This window comes from Papilio machaon, chromosome 3 (genome assembly GCF_912999745.1).
Source record: "Papilio machaon chromosome 3, ilPapMach1.1, whole genome shotgun sequence".
NCBI lineage: Eukaryota > Metazoa > Arthropoda > Insecta > Lepidoptera > Papilionidae > Papilio > Papilio machaon.
This window is the reverse complement of record NC_059988.1, coordinates 104852-129412: the sequence shown is the minus strand read 5'-3', so window position 1 is coordinate 129412 and position 24561 is coordinate 104852. Positions and strand designations below refer to the sequence as shown.

The window sequence follows — 24561 nt, the reverse complement described above, 5'->3', positions numbered from 1 at the left end:
GCAATAAACCACAACGTTATGCGACTTTTGTACACCTTCCACGTATGTACGTTATGATCGAAACTCGATAAAACACCGAAATACGACACTGCCATTTTTAATTTTCATAAGTGGGTATTTCGAATCCTCGTCGCCACTGTTAGATATAGGGAGTAATGACACGACCGCTAGCTTGGTGCAGACTCGTTTTTTCGCGTACTTGTCAAACTGACGGCAGACGCAGCAGCCGTACGTCAATGCACATAGATTATGCGCTTACATATACAACACAATCCAAGTCGGCGAAGACAGCAGCCGGCCTCCGTCAACATGCATCTTGGAGCACAAGAGTTCAAGGTTCAAGAGTTAAGGGTCCAGCGAAGCGCGCGCGGGTGTGCGGGGCGCGAGGGGCGCGCGGCGCGGGGTCAGCGCGGGCGCACGTTATCGCATCCCCGCCCCCCGCCCGCCGCCCGCTGCCCGCCGCCGCAACAACAACTAGACCGAACGTTCGACCAACAACGCTTTCCAACCACTAATACTTCACCTGACGGCCTGATTTCATAACGATTTGATCTATTGTATCTCTTATGATGACCCTATTGACTAACGAATGTCGACTAATCGTGATATGTGCTGCTAATTTTATTTTCGTCCGTGAATCTTGTGGCTGCACGAATCGCCTGCTCGCCACGTACCCACGGCTACTCAGAGGCAGCCGACGAGTGGAAGTAATTCCTCTTTTCCTCTGAGATTGTACCGGACGCCAAATTCTATTCCTTTTTCCCTTCTCTCACTTTTAAAGGTAACTAAGCTTTTATAGATACACTAGCTTTCCCCCCTTACTTGGTCCGCGTTTAATCAAAAAAAATGTTAGGTATGAGTTCTTCAAGACAGTGTTCTACATCTGTGCCAAATTTCATCAAATTCCATTGAGTCGTTTTGCGGATATCTTCTAATAAACATTTATCCATCCTATGATCCAAACATCCAACTTACCATTAATTTATATTACTAGTAAGAGGTAAGATTACGACGTTGCTTTTTACTTATTTGTTTACCTACAGCCATAAAAGAATTAAAAAAAGGAATTATTTTCACTTAACTAAACAATTAGTGTAAGTTCAAATAAAAATTATTCTAATTAAATCGAACAAATTTTAAAAGATTTTATATGTAATCTTTTTTATTGCATAAACATACTAACATTTGTTGCCGCACTGCTCTATCTCCAGCTAGTCCTCTCCAAGTTTTTCCTACTAAACTTTTTATGTCATCACAATTGCATGCACCTTTTCTCCGTTTCTTATGCACTGGTTACCAGTTTGTATCACTGTACGTCCATTAGTCATACTTGATTTCCATTTCAGGTTTTATGCCCGATTAACTCTATCTCTAGCATTTGTTTATCTTCTTATTGGCTTGTTATTAATTCTCTCAGTTAATATCATAAACAGCTTCTTTCTATAGCGTGTGGACATTCGCTTAATTTGTCTAAAGATAATTAACTTAGAGGCGAAGTTTGTCAGGCGGCTGTGAAACATTACAGCATGCTGATATCCACCACTTAAATTGTTTAATTTTAGTAGGAACTTTCCTTTTAAAGACTTCTTTCATCCCAATATTTGCTCCATGTGTCCTTTATTTTTCGATTAATTTGTTTATTTTTCTTATATATTTGATAGCTAAAATGCGAGAAATTACTTTTAGCATCAATACATTCAGAAGAAGACTAGAGATAGTTTATTTCAACATTTTAATTTCGTGATAAAACTTTGAAATTTTCCTCCAGTTCCGTTGAAAACTAACTGGCTAACTAACTTATGCCTCTTTTAAAATGCTCGCCTAAGCCAAGACTTCTTCCTCCAAGAACTAGAGCAAGACCTTCCTCCTAATACCATTGTGTTACTAATGCAGCATTAACCGTTGATATCTGAGACCGAAATCTATATAAAACATATCATAATCCCTGTCATTATCTTAGACAAAACAGAGATAAAAACATATTATAGATGATTTTAGTCGCAGAAGCAGCCAAATTATTATTCTTATTTTTTGTAGACCTGTCGTCTATTAATGCCAACAAAACACACTCGCTTTCATGTAAAAACGTTTATTAATTCAGTGTCTGTGATAACTTTCAAAAAGTAGACGCGCTGCTCGATGGTCTACGGTTAACGTAGTGTTAGAAGCCGGTCTTTCCTTCTGTCAGTTCGGCTTATTTTTATTTTTTTTTAAGCGCAAGTTTGACTCGAGAGCCACAACTCGCTGACACTGGCCTCTTTCCAATAGGATAGAAAGCCATTGAGCCATTTTTTTTAATAGATTTTTCCATTTCTAGGCAACTTTTGTATTAAATAAATAAATATAAGTGTTTCAAATGTGTTTTAATAACTAATTTATAAGAGTAGGTTAGGTAAATAACTTTTAACTAATTATGAATTTGGGTCACGGAGCCAAGATATACGTATAGTTACAATAATTCGAAAAGAAAATTTCAATTTATAGCTCTATTATTTACTTTCATGAATCTTGATTCGATTTTTTTTGCTTTGGACTGTATATTGTTGTAACATGTTTATTTATTATAATTATATTATAAAAAGACATCTAACGTATGCATATACAGTATTGTAAGAATTATGTGCATTTTTGTTTAAGAATTTGTATTGAAGTCGGGTTTTCTTCATTCTGCTTTATTTTACTATGAAATGTTATTATGGTATTTGCTATGCCATGAAGTGTGTTTGACCTTGAATGTATAATGTAACGTAGTGGAGCGTGTCGGGGCGCGGGGAACGTTGGCGGCTGGGGGTGGGGGCGGTGGGGGCAGGGGGGCGGATCTTATCGCGCCGGAAGCGACGCGCCCCGCGCCCCGCATCGCACCATGCACACCCAAATTCATAACGTGAATAGTGAACGAGGACTAACCTGACTCATGAGGACCGACGACAGCCGCCGACGTCGCTCTGCTCGGCGAGGCTCACACCTACACCACGAGTTGTCCGTCGCGGCCTCGCGGCCTCGCGGCCGGTGTCCCGCCGGACACTAGCACCTAGCCCACCTGCGCCTGCCTTGCGGCCGGGAGCTACGGGAGACGGGCGCGGGCGGCGGGCGGCTGCCGGTCGCGGTCAACACTCGCTAACAATAACAAGGAAGCGGCCGGCGCGGCGGCGAGCAGCGCGCGCGGCGACCTACTGCCTACCGCCTCGACTTTCAGCGATTTCGCTTTATCTAATCGGTGTATGATAAAGCGCGGGGCCGTCTTACGCCGCGCCGCGCCCGTCCCGCCGCCGCCCCGATGCCGCACCGGCGCGGTTTCCGTGCCGCCCGCGTGTCGGCACAAGCCCAGAACCGCCGCGGCCGCCCGCCTCTGCTCGGTGTATATATTTCAGTAGTCGACTAATCTCATGTACTGTACCGTAAATTTACAGCGTTACTAGGATTTTCTCGCTCACCAATTCGCAAACCTGAGAACTATGCGGATGAGACCGTTGCAGCTCGACGAACTTCAACAATGGCAGACGACATTCGTTTATGTTCGGCGAGTTAGTCTTCATTCATGAAAACTTTGAGAAAGCACTGCACTCACCGAAGTGGTAGTGGTCCTCCACGGTGGTCATGGTGCGCGCGGAGCCGAGCGCAGAGTGCGACCCGCGCAGGCGGTGGCGGCGTGCTGCGGCAGCGAGCGTCGAGCGGCGCGCGGACTGCGCCAGTCGCCCGCGCCCCGGCCCCGCCCCGCCGCACGTCGCGCTCGCTCAGGCCCCAGCCCAGCCTCCCAGCCGTTTACCGCTCAGCGCTCACATCCATTGCGGTATCATTATTCATTACTCTCCCGCACTTATAGAATAGCGTTGCGCACGCGCAGTACCGGCCGCACGCACAGCGCGTCTAAGTGCGACGCCCCGCGCTGCGGCCTCGCGCCTTCGTCTCAACATCATATAAAAGATGCATATTTTTGTTCATTTATTTATAATCGAAATCCGAAAAATGATCGAAACCCAGTTTAAAAAAAATATTATAATATATAAATATTTTATTTAGATATTAGTTATAAATTACTACTTCGGTATTACTTGTTTTTTTTTTTACTCTCTACCTCCGACATATCCAAATATGTCGGAGGTAGAGAGTAAAAAAAAAAAAAAAAAATAGGCTCTGACACAAGTCAGAGCCTATTTTATCTAATTCACATTCATTCCATTCTCGCAATTTTTCTTCTCGTACTTTCATGCAGCATACTATTTCTTTCTATCATCCTTCACCGGTATTACTTGTTTACTTTATTTTATTGCCTGATGCAACACCACGACTTATAACAATAATGTCTCGCTCGCCTCTCGCTGGTAAAACACCGCGATGTACACACACAGCCTACAATTGTAGTGTTCGCGGTCTACACGCAAGTCTACACGAATACCTAGTGTTGATTTAACTAATTTGTCCTAAAACCTTAATACATAATTATTGAAAATTGTATTAATGTCGTGTTACTTACACAGTGTGTCATGGCTGCAGCTCGCACTATTATATTTTCTAACCTTACAATATATTTGTGGTCTCGGGAAGTGAAGCAAGACGTCGCGAGAGCCGGCGAGTCGTGACAAGCTGCGCCAAATGACCTCTATACACGTTGGTGCTTGTTCACGTGCTTGAGCGCGCAAAAGTTGGCGCGAGCGACGACGAGCGATAGCAAGCAATACAAATGTACTGTCTATACGTTAGTATTCGCCTTCGCTCGATAAGCCTCGGCCTACGTGTATAGCGGGCATAAGAGTCTAACTTCCGTAAAGCATTTAGCGAGTCGCATGATGAATCTGAGCGACGACTCGACTTTTTGGTGAAAATGTCAAGATGTATTTTGAAGAACAAATTGCTGATGAAAAAATCTAAATCGCGGACGTTCGTGCATTTAGAAATGTTTTAGCTAACCAACATATAAGATGTGTTAAATAATATTGTGGCAAATATTTTTATGTCATCAGCAAAACACAATGAATTTGATGATCAAATCAAGAGTCCATGTCATTTTATGACGTAAATCACAAATAATGTTATCACATTAACTCGTAAAAAGCTGCGAAAGTAAAAGCGTCGTCTACATAATATGTCCATTGTCCATTAGGCACTTCGAGGCGCTCCGGCACGTAGCGACTAGCGGCCGACTGACGGACGATTAGCGCGGAATGATAAGGTAATGGGAAGTGCACTTAACCAAATTTCAAACTGTTGAGACATGACCATGCTGCCGTACTCAGGCGACACTGCGTTCCGCGGTGCGGGCCTGCCAGCGCCCGCTGCTAATTATAAAGTTTAGTCCGAGCGTGTCACCCTGCTCTTCTCTATGTCAATTAGATATATACGTAGTAGGTATACGAAGCAAGAACAAGCGAGTACCTAGCGGGCAGGCAATAAAACTGAATTACAATAATTATAAAATCTAAGTACCGACAGACTACCTACTTGGCCTGAGTGTGTGCTCATTCATACATAGCACTCGCGATCTGTACGTACGTACTGTACGTACTTCCCAGGCACACGTCTTTTTTTCATAGCCCACTACAAAATATAACTAAGTATTTGATCGTATGCCTTTTGGAGGTGTACGAACACCATATGTAAATTTCTGTGCAACTCGTCTGCACTCCACACAACTGAGTAATGCCAGTATTACGTCTGTTCTCTGATCAGGCATAAAACCAAATAATTTGTGTGATACCTCACTCCCTTCTTTTATTCGTTTATTTATTTCTCCCAAATTTTATAGTACATATGTGACATGAGCTTTATTTCTCAATGGTTATTACAAAACTGTACATCAAATTTCATTTTTAAAATTAGGTAACAGCGTACTTATTATGATTATTACATACACCATTCATGGGATATCAATTCTTGCCACAACAACTTATCTAAACACAAAGTTTTATGACCACATTAACGACCCCTAGATACTCGTACCTACCTAATAGAAAGATACCTACCAGTTGATCGGATCAGTCGAGATCAAGTAAAGTCCGAACGTAATGCCTTGGTAGAGCGTACTAATCTCACTCTCGAGGCAGTCTTCTGTTGGGGAAATTCCAACCTTTTGCGATTCAACGCCACCAAAACACAGACGTGTTTATTCACTGACAATAAGAGCCAGTTCTCCCTAGCTTTGACCCTTCAGAGTGTGTCCCTGGAATTCACTGACAGTCTGCATTTGTTAGGAATCGAAATTTCATCCATCCATCAAGTGGGTTTGTGATCAAGCACTAGCTTATTCAATATATAAAAAAGTCTGCCTCTATAACGCATCTTCTGTCAACACCTTCTCTAACAGGTTTGGAATCAAGCCTCGCCGCTTCCAATATAACTTCGAAAAAAGTTATATTTATTGGCCGCCGCTACACTGTTACGTTGTTTGAATTTTGATGATGTGTCAAATGCACCATATTATAGTTATATAGTTTGGCCCTACATTAAGCAAAAAAGTCCAGTTAATTTATTTATTATTTACTGGCATCCCAATCGCACGCTGTATCGCACACATCTTTCGCTTGTATACCTACAACTACACACCTAACTATAAGTTTAGTTGACTGCATTAGTTAAGAAATGGTTCGCGATTTTCGTTAAACAAAGTAGGTACCTATAGTACCTGTAATAATAAATAATAAAAGGAAATACTGGTAACAAGCTCCTTGAAGTATCGAGTGATACTTGTTCCTCGGACTGGTTCGAATCGAGCAATTACGTCCCCTGCCCCACCTCTAGAACGCGGCATGGCGTGGTGTGGCGTGGCAGTCGCCATTTGCGTCACTCGCATTCGCAATGTCGTCGGCCGCGGGGCAGCTGGTGGTGCGAGACGGCCGGCGCGAGGACCTGCCCGCCGTGCATCGAATGATATACGTGAGTAACACAAGTAAATTAATATTTCTTCTACATACTCTCATTTATTTTATTGTCCTTAATTAAGATTGATCCCAATTTCATTTGTGTATTAAAATACTGGTTTTCATTATGCAAGTTTGAGATCTAAAATTGTTAAACGGTTAGGTGGCTATGAGATGTAACATGCGTTTTATTTTGACATGGTTGCCGACTGTCCACTAAAGCGACATCTCGTATCGCATGCCGTTACTGTCGTTGCATCAGTTTTAAGTTTTTACACATTGTGGTGATATGATTCTCTGCGGCTCAAAAGAGGGCGCTGTTACAAGTTGTCAGTTAAATGTTAAATGTTTACATACGAACGACTTGCAAAAAAGTATTCGTATTGATGTTGCAAAAAAAAATATACGAGATTGAGATTCGTGCACAAAGTAACTATAAGTAGCTTAAACCATTTTTGCTCGCTTCGGACTTCGGACGGACTTCGATCTACATTAGAAGCCGCGCGTTTCTGTTTCTGTCTCCAGTGTCAATGGAAATAACAGTGAAGAATTCACCTCACAACTAATGTTTTCTTGCAGGAACTCGCTGCGTATGAGGGCATGCCGGACGGGCCGCAGCTCAGCGTCGAGGGTGAGCCGTTACTGACGCCGTTGCCTTCAGTCAGCCCGTTAAAACCGTTTTGGAAACGGACGGACCAGAGCGCCGGAAAACGTGCACATAAGCACTTCTTACAAATATGTGCTATAATTCCATAATTATAGTAATATAAATATAAATAATATAATATAAATAATATAATATAAATATAGTTCGGAAATGAGAACCTCGACGCCGTTTGGTGGTTCGCCGATAAAATAAAGACGTTAAACGTAAATCGGACGCTCTCAGGCTAGTCAAACACCACACAACCTTGTGTGTAGTAAGGTCCAGAGGAAATAGCACAGGGTACCGGGTGGGAGGGAGCACGTACATATCAAAGCTACCTAATATTGAATATTATAAATATCTATTTTATCAGAGAATTTTAATTATCAAGTGATTTTTATATCGTAACATGAACTTGCTGTTTGTATGAAAATGAAGGGTGCGTTCTGCGCCAACAGTTTTGACGGTGAACAGTAATGACAGGCTCGGCTTGCCGGTGCACAGATTTAGCGGCGGACGGGTTCGACAGCCGGCCTCCGTGGTTCTTCCTGCTGGTGGCCGAGCTGGAGCGAGAGGTGGTGGGCTATGCGCTCTGCAACCGCGCCTACTCCAGCTGGACGCGTCGCGCGCTCTACATCGAGGACCTGTACGTGGCGGAGACGCGACGGCGCGCGGGCGTGGGGCGCGCGTTGCTGCGCGAGGTGTGCGCGCGCGCGCTCGCCGCCGGCGTCGCGCGCATCGACTGGCACGTGCTGGAGAGCAACCGCGCGGCGCGAGCGCTGTACGCGCGCATGGGAGCACGCGACCTGTGCCGCAGCGAGGGCCGGCTGGCGCTGCGACTGGACGCGCCGCGCATCCTGCACGTGGCCGAGGGCCGCCTGCTGCCGCACCGGGACCCGTCTTCTGATGCGTCTTGACGCCTCGCAGAATCCTTACACTTTATTACATACATTTATACATTAAACATTGAGTCTAATTTCAAAGACATACCTTTGGTTACTTTCGGTTATGTATTTAGATAAGATTCAGATCCGTCAACGAGTAGATAATAATATTTAAATAGCCCAATATATATAATAAGCCTAATATATTAAGAATATTGTAATGAGCCTAAAAAACTAAAGAAATTTGAGGTTGTTTCAATTCTAAAAGTTTTTTTTATGTATATGTAGAATAATTATAATAAATTTAAATTACAATAAAGTTGATAAAACACGCCCTCTAGTGGTGGGTAGAAAAAACTACAACACATTTTTTTTAAAGTACTTTCTATATATTGTTGATGTAAATAAAGTAATTTCTTTGAATATGCAATTTCTAAAAGGGCACATGTCGGATATTTTGTCAAAAACGTTTTTTTATACCAATGTGACGTAAATGCTTGTCCACACCTATTAAGATCTAAAACAGCTCATTTCTGGTATTAATTCTACTATAAACATCGTGGCCTATACAGAAACACATCTCCTAGAGATGTGACTCTATTTACGCTTCACCTAGGGTACTTTTGGAAATTACACTTTTAGCTGTGTATAAATAGTTACACTTATGTTTAAAGTGAGAGCCTAATTCATTTTGAAGCGTAGCTTTTATATTTTAAAAGGTATAATTTATAGAAGATTATATTATTTAATATTAGGTACAAACTTAATATTATTTCTTTTGTGTTCCCCGTACCGGAGTCAATGAAGGGCATTGAAGCATCAGATTGAAGCGAATTCAAGGGTGAGTGAGCGCCTGCCGCCTGCCGCCTGCCGCCTGCCGCCTGCCGCCTGCCGCCTGCCGCCTGCCGCCTGCCGCCTGCCGCCTGCCGCCTGCCGCCTGCCGCCTGCCACCACAACAAGGTCCGGCGGCGCGCGCAGGTTCCGCCGGACGCTCTGCTGTCTTATTTTCTGCACAGTTATATATTTGTATTGTAAGCTTTAGTGAAAATATAACACAAAAAAAGATTGAGGTGAATTTATACCATTATGTTATAGTGAGTTATGCTTATGAGCTAAGAACTAATTATATTCGACACACTGCCGGCCCCCGCGGCCCCGCGCCCCCGCGCCTTCCCCTAGCGCTCCTCACCCATCCCAAACCTCCAGGACCTCAGCCCACACCCTGTCACCGGCGGCAGGTCCAGTCGGGCCGCGCCCGCCGCCCTGTACTGTTGCCGGCTCCGCTCCGGTACGCTACGCAGCTCAGTGTGCTCCACACGCGCGACTCTCGTGATCATAGCAACACATTCTGTTCATAGAGAAGAAACATATTTAAAAGACATCCAAATGGGGAATGTTGTAAATATGCAATTGTGAAAAGATCGTAATAAATTTGTTAAATGATGCGCGCGCAAATCTTGTTACGGTATAGGTATCTTTACCTCGCTAACTACACGTCATGTATAACTCAAGTAAAATTCGAAACTGCAGATCGACGCGGCGGCATACCTGTTCACTAACAACATTATAAACAACTTAGCATTAGTAGGTAATAATAATAATAGACTTGTCTCCTGCGGTCGGTCAACTTGATATGTCAACGAAGTTGGGTCCCTTCAGGAGCTAGTCCTAATCAAGTTAGGAAAGATGACCAAGGACCTGTGAATTTTAGGCAACGGTTACTTTAGAAGTTATGTGGGCCAAAAGTAGTGAAAAATAATTTAGGTAATTTCAACTTCAAGGTCTACATTTTTATATAGACAAGTCTTACTATTGTGTAATGTTTTAATGAGGAATGATTTGTGTTTAACGTATGTATGTAACTAATAAACTCAAACACAGGTTTCTAATATTCTTATGCAATTGGAAAGCTACGGTATCACTAGCATAGGGTTTGTGTATTACCTAATTACTAGAACATTTTTAAATTCGAAAGACGAAGTCGCGGAACAAAGCTAGTTTTTGCATATAAAGATAGATACTTACCGTAGGTTTCTAAAACTCTTTCTCTTCTTACTCTTTCTTAGTCGTATGAACTTCGATTTAATTATGTATTTCAGTAGTTAGAGATTCTCTTTCAACAATCATTCATCATTTCTAATAAAAAGTAATAAAAAAGGACGGGCATCATCATGTCGTAAAAGAGAAAGATGACACCTATTGAAAGTTAGTGTACAGCGAGTGAGTCACTGGCGGTGGGCAGAGTTATGTGCGGCCGAGAGTCGCGCTGGCGTGATGAGGGGCGCCCGCGACCACATGGCGCCTGCGCCCGCGCCATGACGCCGGCCGACATGCGCGCGCCGCAGCTGCTGCTGGCGCTGCTGGCCGCGACGGCTGCCCGCGCGTCTTCCGCACAACCCGCGCCCTCCGAGCATCCCGCACCGCCCGCACTGCTCGTGCTGCGCTCAGCGTGCTCGGCACGGGACCCAGTCTACTTTAAAGCAGACGGCCTTCGCGCGTATGTTCACGCCGTCAACAAAAGTTTGCCTTGGCGGGAATTTAGTATTTTAAGCTTTAATGGTGAGTCTTGTTGAGTGTAATTAACATTACAAGAACTACATATACTCTTATTAAACATAGACCCGCGCTCTGGAGTCGAGCATATCCTTGTAAATTTATACGAATTTGTGTCACCCCTTTCGATTTTTATTTATTTGCAGTATTTTTGTAGAGACTTGCGGCGACGACTGGCGTATGTCAGTGGTGCAGAGTGCGGCGCGGTCTCTGGCGGGCGGCGGCGTGGTGTTGCTGGCGGGGCGAGCGGGGCTCGCCGCATGTGCGCTGCGAGAGCTGCGCCCCCCCGCTGCGCTCGCGCTGCCCTCTTACTGCGCCGCGCCGCACGGCCTGGCCGCCGTCGTGGGGGCGTTAGCGTCGCGCCTGCGCTGGCAGAGCGCGCTCTTACCCCCGCACGCCGCCTGCGCGCACCTCGCGCCTTTCGTGGCGCACGAGCTGACGGCGGCCGGCCTCTTCGTCAGTCGAAATCCGCTTTCGCGGGTGGAAATCGACAAACGTCCTCACGGTAATCTACTGTTATTTCTTTAGATGACAGTTGTCACCAAAAACAAATGGCACGATAATTGACTAACTAACTATGATTGAATAACTAAATTTTTTTGTAAATTGCAGTCATAATATTATGTTCATCTGAGACCGAGAGCGTGCGCGGCGCTGCAAGGCTGCAGGTGGCCTGCGCGCGCGCCGGCGCCGCTCTCTTGCTGCTCCGCCTGGCACCGGACGCCGGACCCGACGTCGTCGCGCCGGACGCCGGACCCGATGCCACGGCGCATGACGCCGACCGGGACGCAGCTGCGCCGGACGCCGGGCCCGACGCCGCCGCGCCGGACGCCGCGCACTATATTAGAAATATGAAATCTTTGTATTATGATAGACAATTACCTCAATCTATGAATATTAGTAAGCGAAGTGGTAGCACAAATACGTCACTAGATGAATCGGCAAAACATTTCGAACGACCCGAAATAACTTCAAACCGACAAAGCAGATTCTTGAACGACAAAAAAAAGCATTTCCAAAAATATTCAACTGCGCGTGGTCGCCGCTGGCCACGCCTCACTCTGCTGCTCAGCGACGAGCCTCCGGGTGGGAGGCCGCGCGCGGACGTATACGCCGAGGTATTGCGCGCCATCGAGCGAAACGCGGAGGAGGCGAATGTTGGCGTCGAGATCGCGCACAACGAATACTTTCTGTACGAGGAAACGTCCGAGCCAAACCGCAGCTGGGTCCCGGTGGGGCAGCTGGTCGCCACGTCGTTGCGGCCGCCGGACGGCCGACACGAGTGGCTCACGTTCGTCGAGGTCGTCGACCCCGCGGGTGAGTTCCAGCGGTGGCTCGCGGCGGCGGCGGCAGAGACTAGCGTTGGGTGGGTGCAGAACGCGTGGAGCGCGGTGGTGAGCGCCGCGGCGCTGCTGACGCTGGCGGCGATGTGCGCGCTGTGCTGTCACCGCGTCCGCACCCGTGCGCCCGCCCTGTCGGCGCCCGTGCTGTCGGCGGCGGACTTCTCGTTTCCGGCGGAGGAGAGGCGCGTTGGCGAGGGCATGGAGAGCATGGCCAGCTGGCTGCAGCGGCTGCCCGGCTGCGGCGCCCCGCTCCCCGCCGCGCCCTCCTCTACCTGCAGTGTGACGCGCCTCGCGTCGGACCGTCGCACTCTGTACAAGGTACGGAACAACCGGAAATTGTTTTCATAACAGTCATGTCCGTCAGTTATATGGCAAGCGAGATTCAAACTACATTAAGACGCGGGAAAGCTCGCCGGTCGTTCCGAGATATAAGTGTAAATGTTTAGGGCGAGCCGGTGCACGTGCGGGCGGTGCCGGACGGGGCGGGCGGTGCAGGCGGGTCGCTGCGCCGGCGCGCCGCTGACCTGCTTCTAGTGCTGCAGGCGCTGCGTCATGACAACGTCAACCCCTTCATAGGTACGCGCCTGCTCCACGCACCTCTCGCCCCGTTTTGTTTTACCTGTGTTAATTTTATGTAGAGTTAAATAAATCATAAAAATAAAAATGAATTTATTTCAAGTAAATCTTTACAATTAAGTTGTCGGGGCTTCCCAAAAAGTAGTCAGGAGACACTTGTGTAGGGAATGCCTCGCTCTTCCAGTGTACATAGCAGTTTCGATTTACATTGTAACACAAATAGTAAACAATTTTAATTTTAACATTTCTTTGTGAGATTTATGTGTGCCTGCACTCAAACAGCTGCATAGGGTATATAGATAGCACTGGATGGGAGGCAACAGCAGGACACCCTCTTTTTTTGAGTTTTTTAGTGTCGAGGGGTAAAGTCTTGTGGTATCCTAAAATCATATGAAAAATGTATAGTTTTCTAACAGAGAGCAAATTTGAAATTTCGTATAAGGTTTTGGTGGGGTATTTAAAAGGTTTATTGTACATCACTTTGATCAAGGACCTTTGTGCCCGTTCTAAATCTAGAAAGTTAGTTTTTCCTGCACCGCCCCATATTGAAATGCAGTACTGATTGAGCGAGAGAGATATAAATGTTACCGGAAATGTATGAAATCAAGGAATTGTATACAAATCCTAGGAAATGTGTACAATTCCTATACTGAAATAATATTTTTTATTATAACACTTATTAAGACAATCGGGTAAAATCGTAAAATAATAATAATAATATGTTCATATTATCTTACTATTTAAAACTTCTAAAATCAACTATGTATTAACTTTTAACGTATCACAAAATCAACTTATATTTATTCTTATAAAATCAAACTTTCATTTGGCAAGTAATCAGTCTGATAATTAAGTAATTATAAATGTCAAAGTATAAAAGTAAATCTTTATATTATAATACTTTGTCAGTCCATATAGCTATTTATTTAACAAGGCACTGCGCGATCGCCGGATCAGGCGAAGCAATACCTTCCCCTCGTCCCACTGTCCCCGCGTACCCACCAATATCCTTATTAATATATAAAGGTTAAGTGTTTTACATTTCCGATTGCTATTTAGGAAATGTATAGATTTCCTAGGAAATGTGTAATGTGTAAGTATAATATAATTTATTTCACACATTTCCGTGCGATTTTAGGAATTACATACATTTCCGTTAACATATAGGTTTATATTTACCACTCTAGTATTCACAGCGCGTTTTAATAATTTGAAGATCCACATGAGCTTCCTTACCCTGCCTATAGTGCGTTCCAGGTGTTGATACCAGCACAATCTTCAATCCAGAGCTATTGAATTAAAACCGTTTCTACAGTTAACAAATTGCCCAGTCCTGCTCGGGCGTCCGAGCACTCGGCCAGTCGCCGGCCCGGCAATATTTCTTTTGACTATAGAAAAATATATAACGTAGACCAGGACTACCTAGGCCAAAAACATTAAGCTTTGCTAATGGGATTAAAGGTAGGCAAAGCATTTCCAATTGCAGAAGGTTATGGACAGCGGTAGCTTCGCTCTTCCGGCGAATTCAGGTGGTTGGTTGCTCTTCGACTCTTCAACTTTGTAATATAAAAAAGGAAAAAAATATATATTTCTTATATCTTTAAAAGTCTTCAATTCGATTACATATACAGAATATGATCATATTTTTTAACCATGTCTTGTTAAGGATTTAAAGGGTGCCCGACAACACATAAACACAGTTCCACAAATTAATGTAAAAAATTATTATTGTTATTTATTTATTTTTATTTTGTTTCCGCCTGGCTGGGTTTTATATGATAGATAAATTATGATGTTATTATTATTTTTATTATACTTTTAACTTATTTCCTTCAATAGCTCCTTTAATTTACGAGACTTTTGCCATACCATTGATAACTTATTTATTTATTTATTTATTTGAACATTTTTAACTTCATCGATTTGCCAATTGACTTGTCCCAGAGACATACTTTTCAAAGATTGCTTGCGGAAACATTTTTGTGGCTTTTTTTCTATGACTTCCGTCGTGAGGACGCGATTGTTTGTCGATATTAACGTGAGGCTGTCGTGTCGATAACCCCTGCGGCCGGCGCCGGGCGGCGGACATAGGTTGGCTGGCGGAGGCGCGGGGCGTGCGGGGCGTGCGCGGAGCGCTAGTGTTCGCAGCGTGCGCGCGCGGCTCGCTGGAAGACGTGCTGGTGGCGGACGACATCCCACTGGACTGGACGTTCCGGCTGTCCCTGTTAACGGACCTGGTGCGTGGCATGCGATACCTGCACGCTTCGCTGCTACGCGTCCACGGCCGCCTCTCGTCGCGTAACTGCGTCGTGGACGCGCGCTGGGTGCTGCGCGTAACTGACTACGGCGTACCGGCGTTCGCACACGCGCAGGCCCTGCCTCTGCCGACGCGCTCAGCCAGAGGTGCGCAAAGCATATCTACTATTCGACGGTACTGTTCTGGACGAATGCAGAAGTCCAGGCCAGGTATATATTGGAGAAGACTGTTCAATTTAAGAACAAGAAGTCTGTAATTGCAAGAATTTAGACAAAATTAATCAATAACTAAGTGTGAGTAGTTCGTGCGGTGCGGTGGTGACGCGTCATGAGTCAAGCGTGTTTTTTCGTAGAGCTGCTGTGGACGGCACCCGAGCTGCTGCGCTCCGGGGGGAACGCGGGGGGTACGCAGGCAGGAGACGTGTTCTCCTTCGCGATCATCATGCAGGAGGTGATCGTGCGCGGCGAGCCCTACTGCATGCTGCAGCTGACGCCGGAAGGTCTGTTCTCCGCTCTTTCCTTCCTTAAAAGTTTGATACACGATAAATACGACTAAAGAGAAAAAAGTTGTGTATCGTAAATTACTACCTACGTAGTCGATTTCGGCCAAGAGGGTAACCTTATACGTAAAATAATACAGATACAACTAAAACTGATGTACTTCAGTACACGAAAATTTAATAATAAGAGACACTGGAGACGGATGTGGTATTTTTTTTAATAACGAATGAGGACTGGTCTCGACCGTTGGAAAGAGTGCATTGTTCGAGCCTGTTTGGCTAATTGTTTCCTCGCACGCACCTTTCTTGAGTCCCTCCATGATACTTAGACATGATTACAGAGATCGTGGAGAAGCTGCGCCGCGGGCCGCCGCTGGTGCGACCGTCGGTGTCGCTGGGTGCTGCGCCGCCCGACGCCGTGCGTGCCATGCGCCAGTGCTGGGCGGAGTCACCGGCGATGCGGCCCGACTTCGCGCGCCTCTACCACCAGTTCCGGCTCATGCACCGCGGCCGGTCTGCACCTTTTTATTATGAAAAAAATGGGTAGGCGGTGCGGACTATAATAACTTAAATAAATTTTTAGGAAGATCAACATTGTCGACTCCATGTTCGAGATGCTAGAGAAGTACAGCAATAATTTAGAAGAACTTATAAAAGAAAGAACGGAGCAGTTGGATTTGGAGAAAAAGAAAACCGAACAACTTCTAAACAGAATGTTGCCGAGGTAAGAGCGGTAAAAGGCATACGAGTGTCGCCAACACGGCTTGTGCTCGAAAGCGTTGTTGAGAGACCGCGCACTGCACAGGCCGGTGGCGGAACGCCTGGTGCTGGGGTTGCGAGTTCCGCCCGAGGAGTTCGAGGAGGTGACCATCTACTTCAGTGACATCGTGGGCTTCACGGCGCTAGCGGCGCGCAGCACGCCCGTGCAGGTAGTGGACCTGCTCAACGACCTCTACTCCTCGTTCGACGCCGCCATCGAGCGCTACGGCGTATACAAGGTACGCTTCTGCCTCGACTCCATTTCCTTAACCGATTTATAGATAAGCAGTAATTTGCAATTACGATAAAAAAAAATCATAAAACCAACGCAACCGTTTGTACTCGTAAGTCAACAACTGCGGTAAAGTGAAAATGTCTCCCGATAAAATCTCTTCACATCATTATCCTCGGAGTGTGCGGTGGAGTCGAGTCGGAATGCGTGCTCAGGTGGAGACGATCGGGGACGCGTACATGGTGGTGGGCGGGCTGCCGGAGCGCGCACGCGATCACGCCGAGCGCGTGGCCAGCATGGCGCTGCGCCTGCTGCACCTGGCGGGCCGCTTCCGCATCAGACACCTGCCCGCCGCACCGCTACACCTGCGCAGCGGGCTGCACTCGGGGCCCTGCTGCGCCGCCGTCGTCGGCCTCACCATGCCGCGCTACTGCCTCTTCGGCGACACCGTCAACACCGCCTCGCGCATGGAGTCCACTGGTAGGGCGGCGAGGTGCTGCGAGGTGCTGCGAGGTGCTGCGAGGCGGCCATGAGCTGAGCGCGCGTGTGCGGTGCAGGTGCGGCGTGGCGCGTGCAGGTGTCGGCGGCGACGGCGGCGCGGCTGACGGCGGCCGGCGGCTACAAGCTGCGCTCGCGGGGCCTGCGCCAGGTCAAGGGCAAGGGCGCCATGCACACCTACTGGTTGCTGGGCAAGGACGGCTTCGACGACCCGCTGCCGACACCGCCGCCTCTACAGTTATTGCTTTTCTTCATATTCATTAATTTTGCTCCGGTAGAAGCACTTCATGGGTGTGGACGAAAGCTTGAATTTGTACTCGAAATAAGTACATACCTAAATGTCGAATATAAAGTAACGTAAGGCGAAAGATGCGAAAATTTGTCAGATCTGAGGAGGTGTTGTTCGAGTCCGAGGACGAGACAACGGCCGAGGATGGGGGCGGGTGCGGGGGCGGTGGCCAAGGCGGGGAGGGTGCAATCCCCGCGCCCCCCGCGTCCTCCACCCCCCGGACGCCACGTCCCCTCCACCGCCGCCGCGCGCTTTCCGACGCCGAGGAGGACTACTTCAGTTGGTTACATTACAGCACATACATCGGTTTGTCGTATCGATGGCGAAAATCAGATAAATATACCCCAGCGTCCATACGCCACCGGCGCATTATGATAGGACATTCATAGAACGCCAGAGAGGCGTTCTTAACATCTAAAAAATTTTATTAAAATTATTTTTTAATATTGATTAGACTTTGGCGTTGTAAAGCATGCCGGGTTCAAGTAATTCAGAATAGTAAATGTAATGCTCGCACAGCTGCGGCGGCCGCGTGCCCCCCGCGGCAGGAACGGGCGGCTTGGGCGCGCTCGGGCGCCGCGTCCGCCGACAGCAGCCCGCCGCGCGCCGCACCCACCGCACCCCCCGCACCCCCCGGACACGCCCGCTACAGGTGCGTCCGCCGCGCCCCCCGGCGACACCAACGCATACTGCTCGTTTTATTTATGTAAGAGAAATTTCGTTCGACGGCAGGTGCTTGTCGGGCAGCACGCGCATCCTGCGCCGCCAGTGGTCGCTGGAGCGCGGCGACGTGCAGGCGGATAGCGCGGCGCGCACCGAGCTGCGCACCGAGCCGCTGGCGCTGCGCGTGCCCCCGCCGGCGCGCCCCTTGGCACGCTATCGTACGCGCACGCCGACAGCGGACGAATCGCGCCTCTCCTAGACCTAGTCCTTCCCTACCACTTTTCTTGACAATAATTTTAGTAGCGATGTCAGTCTCTATCTGACGTGCACCCTGAGCCCTGCGCCCTGCGCCCTGAGCCCTGCGCCCTGAGCCCTGTGCCCTGAGACCTGCGCCCTGAGCCCTGTGCCCTGAGACCTGCGCCCTGAGCTCCGCGCCCTGCGCCCTCATTCCGTGACCTCGTGGTAGCAATCGAATTATCTTGTCAAATAATTTTTTATTACCACCACTCTGAATGTCATATTTATGTCGGATGTTTGGTGTATTTTTGAAACTTTATAACTATAAATAAATATCTTGTCGTATATCATACGGTGTTTAATTTAACCGCTGACAACTGACAATGATTGCGCTGTGCTTTTACTTCTACACAATCTTTAGGTTCAGACCATCTTTAGGTTTAGGTAGGATAGGTATCTGACCTATTTCTTTTTTTATGTTAGGTTTAATTTCATATATTCGATTAGTAGTGAACCATGTCCTAACACAAGCCTCGAGCTTGTTTCGAGTGATTACAATAATTTCGTATTTATAATATTAGTAAGGATTAGGTATTAAGACGCAGGTAGAGTGAGTGTATCTCAAGTCAGAAAGTTGAAAAAGGAACTTCGTTTTTAAGAAAAGCATTCAATTGGCAAAAAATATACCAACGTATATTTTTTCCAAAATAATGTGCGTTATTTATTAAAAAGCTGCTGCTGTAACTAAATAAATGGTTCGATGTTCGATCATTTGTTGGCTATGTCGTGGCCACCGCAGTACCACAGATACCCACAGTTGAATATATTGCACACGGTACACACTTCATACTAAAAGGTGGTTCATTAGACAATATTCAAGCATGTTTTACATTTCCAGAAAATCTAATTTTATAATATTATAAAATAACATTGATTTATGGCTAACTGATGAATGTTTGGAACAACAATGATGGATGTTGGAGTTTCAGGATTATTTATTCACTAGCTGTCGCCCGCGACTCCGTCCGCGCGGAATTAAAAAACTTTATAAGTAGCCTACGTGTTCTTCCAGGCTATGTTCTATATCTGTGACAAATTTCATCTATTCCATTATAGATCCGTTGAGCCTTTTTACACATAGCTTCAAGCATCCATTCATCCATCCACCCATCTAAACATTCGCATTTATAATATTAGTAAGTATATATATATATATATATATATATATACCCAAAAGGGCAAACCTTTCACGCTACTTCTACATCCACTCATGTACGCGGACACGCATTTTATTATAATGTTTTTACGCTAAAATGAAAAAGTTAGTTAGCTGCTAATACTAATACCTTTATACTAAGTATTTTCGTCAACGACCCCGGCCGTCTTCAATGCGCATGTCGTCGATCTCAGAGGACGGTATCGATTGCTCTAGTACTGGGGGCGCCGGGCGGGGCGGCTTGCCCGAGCGCGGCCGCCCTTGGCCTTGACTGCGTAACCCTCTCCGCCCGCCGCCCGCCGCCCGCCGCCCGCCGCCCGCCGCCCGCCGCCCGCCGCACGCCGCCCGCCGCCCGCCGCCCGCCGCACGCCGCCCGCCGCCCGCCGCCCGCCGCCCGCCGCCCGCAGCCCACCGCCGCGCAGGCGCGCCCCCAGCGCTGCGCGGAGCCCTGCTCGCCGCTCTTACAGTTGGCCTCATTTGCCGCTCAATCAGTAGCGAGTACTCTTTATTCTAATAAAGTTTATAGCTTAATTCAGCGTAGACGGCTTCTTGAACGTAAAATTATTGTAAATAGAATGTATATATTTTTTGCAGGTTGTGTACAAGTTTAAAATATGAGTAGAGAATGTTATTTCACATAGGTTACATAAGGGCGCGAGGGGAGGGCGAGAAGGGAGGGCGCGGGAACGAGGACTTCGCAGGTTCCGTTTGTGTTTATTCGTGAGTCTGAGCGCCAGTTACTTTTGGCGGTGTTGCGATGGTAAAAAAAAAGTGAAATTTTGCTAAATGTGATGCATACGGTATAGAAATAAACACAAATTTGGTTATTTAATTATGAAACCAAAAATTATAAGCGAAGTTTAAGACTCGAAGGCACGAGTGCGCATCAGCCGGTCGCGATCATTTTATTACAATTCCTTGAAACGAAGTAGCGACCAACCCTTGAGGTGCCAGTGAGGTGGCAGTGAGGTGCCAGGTATGTTAACGTGATGTCAAACGTAGAAGAACGCTGCAAGCAACCTTCAGGGCCGTATTAACCCGCGAGGTATGCGGGGTTTAAACCAATTTATAGATTGTTAGAATGTTGGCTGTACGTTTGTTGTATCTATTCTCAGAAACGATTTGACAGATTTAGGTATAGTTTTCATTGTAGTAATGTAGTTAGCAACACTTACAATTAAAAATTCCAATAGAAGTGAAGGAGAGGCGCGGCGGTGCTCGGGACGATGCCGGCGCGGCTGGGCGGCGCGGGCGCGGGTGCGGCGGCCGCAGATGTGAGCGTGGCGGACTCGCCGCTGGCCGCGTTCGAGTCGCTGACGCAGGCCGCCGTCATCGCCGTCGTGGGCATCGCCATCGTCATCTCCAACTTGCTTATCATAGCTGCCTTCCTCAACTTCAAAGGTAATCCCGTTTGCCGTAGAAAATAGATATGGGAGAATAGAGAATCGGAACGAGATGGAATGGTGAGGCGTGAGACGTGAAGTACTAGGGGTGTGCGCAGGGCTGGCGCACGAGGTGATCAACTACTATCTGCTGTCGCTGGCCGTGGCGGACCTGCTATGCGGGCTGCTGGTGGTGCCGCTGTCGGTGCACGCGGCGGCTGTGGGCCGCTGGGTGTTCGGCGGGCTGGTGTGCCGGCTGGCCGGCTACCTCGAAGTCACGCTCTGGTCCGTCTCCGTCTACACCTTCATGTGGATATCTGTGGACCGCTACCTCGCGGTCCGGAAACCGCTCCGATATGAGACGGTTAGTCTGACGGTAGCTATCTTTTTTATACTTCTTTACTTAGAATATGGCCTTCCGCGACTCCTCGACAGCCGCAGTTATCTGCTTCTTAAGAGGTTAATATATTTCTGCCGATTACATTAGCGGCCTAGAATAACTAGCGTCATCGACATCATTCACATATATATATATATATGAGAACCAGAATACTGAGTAAATTAGATATGTTAAAGCTGAGCACTCACAATCCAGATTTAACCGTTGCTTTTTGAAGCAGAATACTCAACAACGGTCAGGTGTCACCGACACCGGTCGATTTGAGCTGTGTAAAAAAACATACGTATAATTGTACGTACTACTATATAGTATAAAATTGCGTTATTTACTATCGATTATTGTATATAGGATATAGGGTACATACGTTTTGTTGCACTGCGGGCGAGAACTGGAGCAGCAGCGATTAAAATCTGAATAAAAAAAAGTTAAAGGCTATGCCGCAAGAAAAAGTTTTATTGAACTTGATAAATATGTTTGTTACACAGATAAAGAAGCAGGATTGTGTGTGCCTAGCGTAAGGGCGCGTTCAGATGTGACGAGCGAATACGGCATGTGTGAACGCACGCAAAAGTTTATGTCGCCGCCGCTCGTGTGCGGTTTACAATATAAGGGATTATATTTCAATTTTTTTACTCAACATTTCAATGCAATAAAAGTAATGTACCAGCAATTGGCGATGAAGCAATAAAGACAACGCCTGCAGGCACTATGAATCTTTGCAGAAATCGACATCGAATTTTTTTGCACACTTCTAAAACCACAATGTTACGTACCTAACGAACTATAACGATACATTTGAGCAGCGGCGACACAAAACTTTTAGTTGTAAAGTTTTGTTGTAAAAAGTATTATTGTAAACATTTAGTTGTAAAAACAAATATTCCATTATTGCATACTTAATGTGGGATATTTGTTGAGCGATATGATAACGTTATGTAGTAAACTTGGATGTTCGGCGAAATCTCGACCAGCGGCCGGCACCGGCGCATCACCACCGGACTATTGTGACCTTATTCACTTACTTTATTATTTTTGACAATGTTATAAATAAACGTGATATCCTTTCAGATAGGACTTACCTTACCATTGCTCGTTTTCTAATAACTTAAATAATTCTTCACTTGCATGTGGCCGATTTGAATCCTAATATATTACAAGTTGTTCTACAACAGTACCAGATGAGGAACGCATCTAAAACAGATTGTTTAAACAGTTACTTGTTAAGTGAACTTCTTCTCCCTAATGTGAATGTTTAATGTTTATTTAACTATCGATATTAATTTTCTGTTAGCTTTTTCACTTTGTATAAAACATGCATCGCATGAATCAAGTCAAGTAGTCATTTGAATTATACAAATAATTATAATTACAATATATAATGTTATTAGAAAAATGTAATTTACTCAAGTACTTAGGCATGCTTCTAATCGTGTGTTTATGTATCAAAATTGTGTAATCGGTTCACATTGCGAACAATTAAGTAAAATTTGAAAATTGGCGAAACGAATTAAAGAGACGAAAAACAGACGATCTAGTGTAGAGTGTAGTTTGCACGAGGTAGTAATCCAGCGGGAGCTCCACCCCTCCCCTTCGGCCCGATACGGACCTCACACACCCTCTGTGGCAGGTACAAACGCGCACGCGCAGCCAATGCTGGATGGTATTCACGTGGATTTCGGCCGCTATGCTGTGCTGCCCGCCGCTGCTCGGCTACAAGAAGGAGGCCAACTACGACGCGCGCACATTCATCTGCATGCTGGACTGGGCGTCGACGTACGCGTACACCGCGACGCTGGGCATCCTCGTGCTGGGGCCTAGCCTCATCTCCATCGTGTACAACTACTACTACATCTTTGCGATGCGGCGCAAGCTCAACAGCGGCGCGCCCATCCACGACAAGGAGTACGCGACCGCTCTGGCGGAGAACCTCGCCAACCCCAGCCACTGCATGAGCTTCCTGCTGGTCGCCGCCTTCTGGCTCTCCTGGATTCCCTACTTCGCCCTTCAGATCTACGAGTACTTTACTGCTCAGGTTAAAGTGCCCATGTTGCACTTCGGCGTGGTGTGGTTGGGGATTCTCAATTCCTTTTGGAAAATCGTGATACTGATAACGTTCAGCCCGCAGTTCAGACTGGCGCTCAGGATCCTGTGCCTGACGTGCTGCCGTGCCAAGGGCCGGCTGCAAGCCGAGCTCGTCGGCATGGACAACGACGACTGAACGCGCCTCTCTGTTGCCACTTGTTGCGTCGACCTCGGTCCAGATGTCGAGTCCGTGGCTGCTGCGCCGGCGCTACTTTTACTCATGTTTGCAGATTTACGGCCGGTTCGTCCTATGATACTTCGGCATTTGTGTTTACTTTTGCATATTACTAATATTATAAATGCGAATGTTTAGATGAATGAATGTTTGTTAGAAGGTATCTCCGGAACGGCTCAACGGATCTTAAAAATAAATAAACATCTTTACATAGACCACGGATCACGTAAATTTTATGAGTTCGTACATTTACATCGTCTCACATATACGTATCAAGTTGTTTATATTTCATTTGTTTGCAGATAATTTCCAAGTGCATTTTGCTAATTCATTGTAATGATGTCATAATTGAGTGTTGGTTTAAATATAAATGTTGCAATAATATAGTTCATATCATTTTCAGTATCGTAGTTGTAAGTTTTGTATTTCATTTTAAGTATTTACCTTAAGTATATTATGTATGTACACAAGTTGCGATCAAAGATGTGCAACACTGGATGTAAAACAATTGCTTTGTTGCATTTGCAGTGAAAAGTCTGCAGTACCTGCGTACAGTCACTTTCGTTGGCGGTGTTCTATCTCTAAAGCTAATATCGTTTCAATTTCATGCACGTTTTAAAACAATAATTATCGGAAATTTTTGTAAAAAAGCGTATGTCAATTACACTATGAAACGGTAAAAAAAACGATAGCGCCCTCTTTGTAAAAATGTGCGGAGTTTACCTTACCTAAGTATTGCAATGCAATTTTTCAGAAAGTGGGACACCTCGAACGAAGGCGATTGTACAACTTTAATTTTATTGTATGAACGCACATCTCCTACGATACTAGTACTTGTATGTGTGTATGAATGTATGTGGCGCTGCTCGACCGCGGTCCGCGCCTCTCGCCTCCGCAGCACAGCTCCGCATTCGCACGGCCACTTTTTTACACCGCGTTTAAACGCGTTCAAATAAATAAATACATGTGCATTCAGCAGTATCTGTTCATTCAGCAACGCTTTTTTATCGCGCCGT

At 46.3% G+C, this 24561-nt stretch overlaps 3 protein-coding genes across 7 annotated transcripts; all 3 read left to right on the top strand.

The window, feature by feature from the left end:
• Window positions 1–6552: 6552 nt before the first annotated feature.
• LOC106716290 (thialysine N-epsilon-acetyltransferase) lies at window positions 6553–8577 on the top strand. The gene is made up of 3 exons (XM_014509782.2): window positions 6553–6870; window positions 7434–7485; window positions 8005–8577. Exons 1-3 carry the CDS (start codon window positions 6793–6795, stop codon window positions 8415–8417), a joined length of 543 nt encoding a protein of 180 aa, XP_014365268.2. The 5' UTR covers window positions 6553–6792; the 3' UTR covers window positions 8418–8577.
• Window positions 8578–11788: 3211 nt separating this feature from the next.
• On the top strand, window positions 11789–18312 carry LOC106716277 (retinal guanylyl cyclase 2). Its single transcript, XM_045686499.1, has 12 exons — window positions 11789–12598; window positions 12727–12856; window positions 14948–15259; window positions 15466–15612; window positions 15954–16125; window positions 16196–16336; window positions 16418–16610; window positions 16819–17083; window positions 17161–17338; window positions 17488–17771; window positions 17910–18042; window positions 18123–18312. Exons 1-12 carry the CDS (start codon window positions 11789–11791, stop codon window positions 18310–18312), a joined length of 2955 nt encoding a protein of 984 aa, XP_045542455.1.
• A 1671-nt stretch (window positions 18313–19983) lies between these two features.
• LOC106716283 (G-protein coupled receptor 52) lies at window positions 19984–23795 on the top strand. 5 transcript variants are annotated; one of them, XM_045686355.1, is made up of 4 exons: window positions 19984–20207; window positions 20700–20907; window positions 20996–21264; window positions 22916–23795. In XM_045686355.1, exons 2-4 carry the CDS (start codon window positions 20733–20735, stop codon window positions 23504–23506), a joined length of 1035 nt encoding a protein of 344 aa, XP_045542311.1. In that variant the 5' UTR covers window positions 19984–20207; window positions 20700–20732; the 3' UTR covers window positions 23507–23795. The 5 variants fall into 5 exon arrangements, with proteins under 5 accessions (XP_045542311.1, XP_014365257.1, XP_014365255.1 ...); XM_014509771.2 differs by having other exon boundaries at window positions 19984–20482; window positions 21008–21252; XM_014509769.2 differs by having other exon boundaries at window positions 19984–20482; window positions 21008–21264.
• Window positions 23796–24561: the final 766 nt, after the last annotated feature.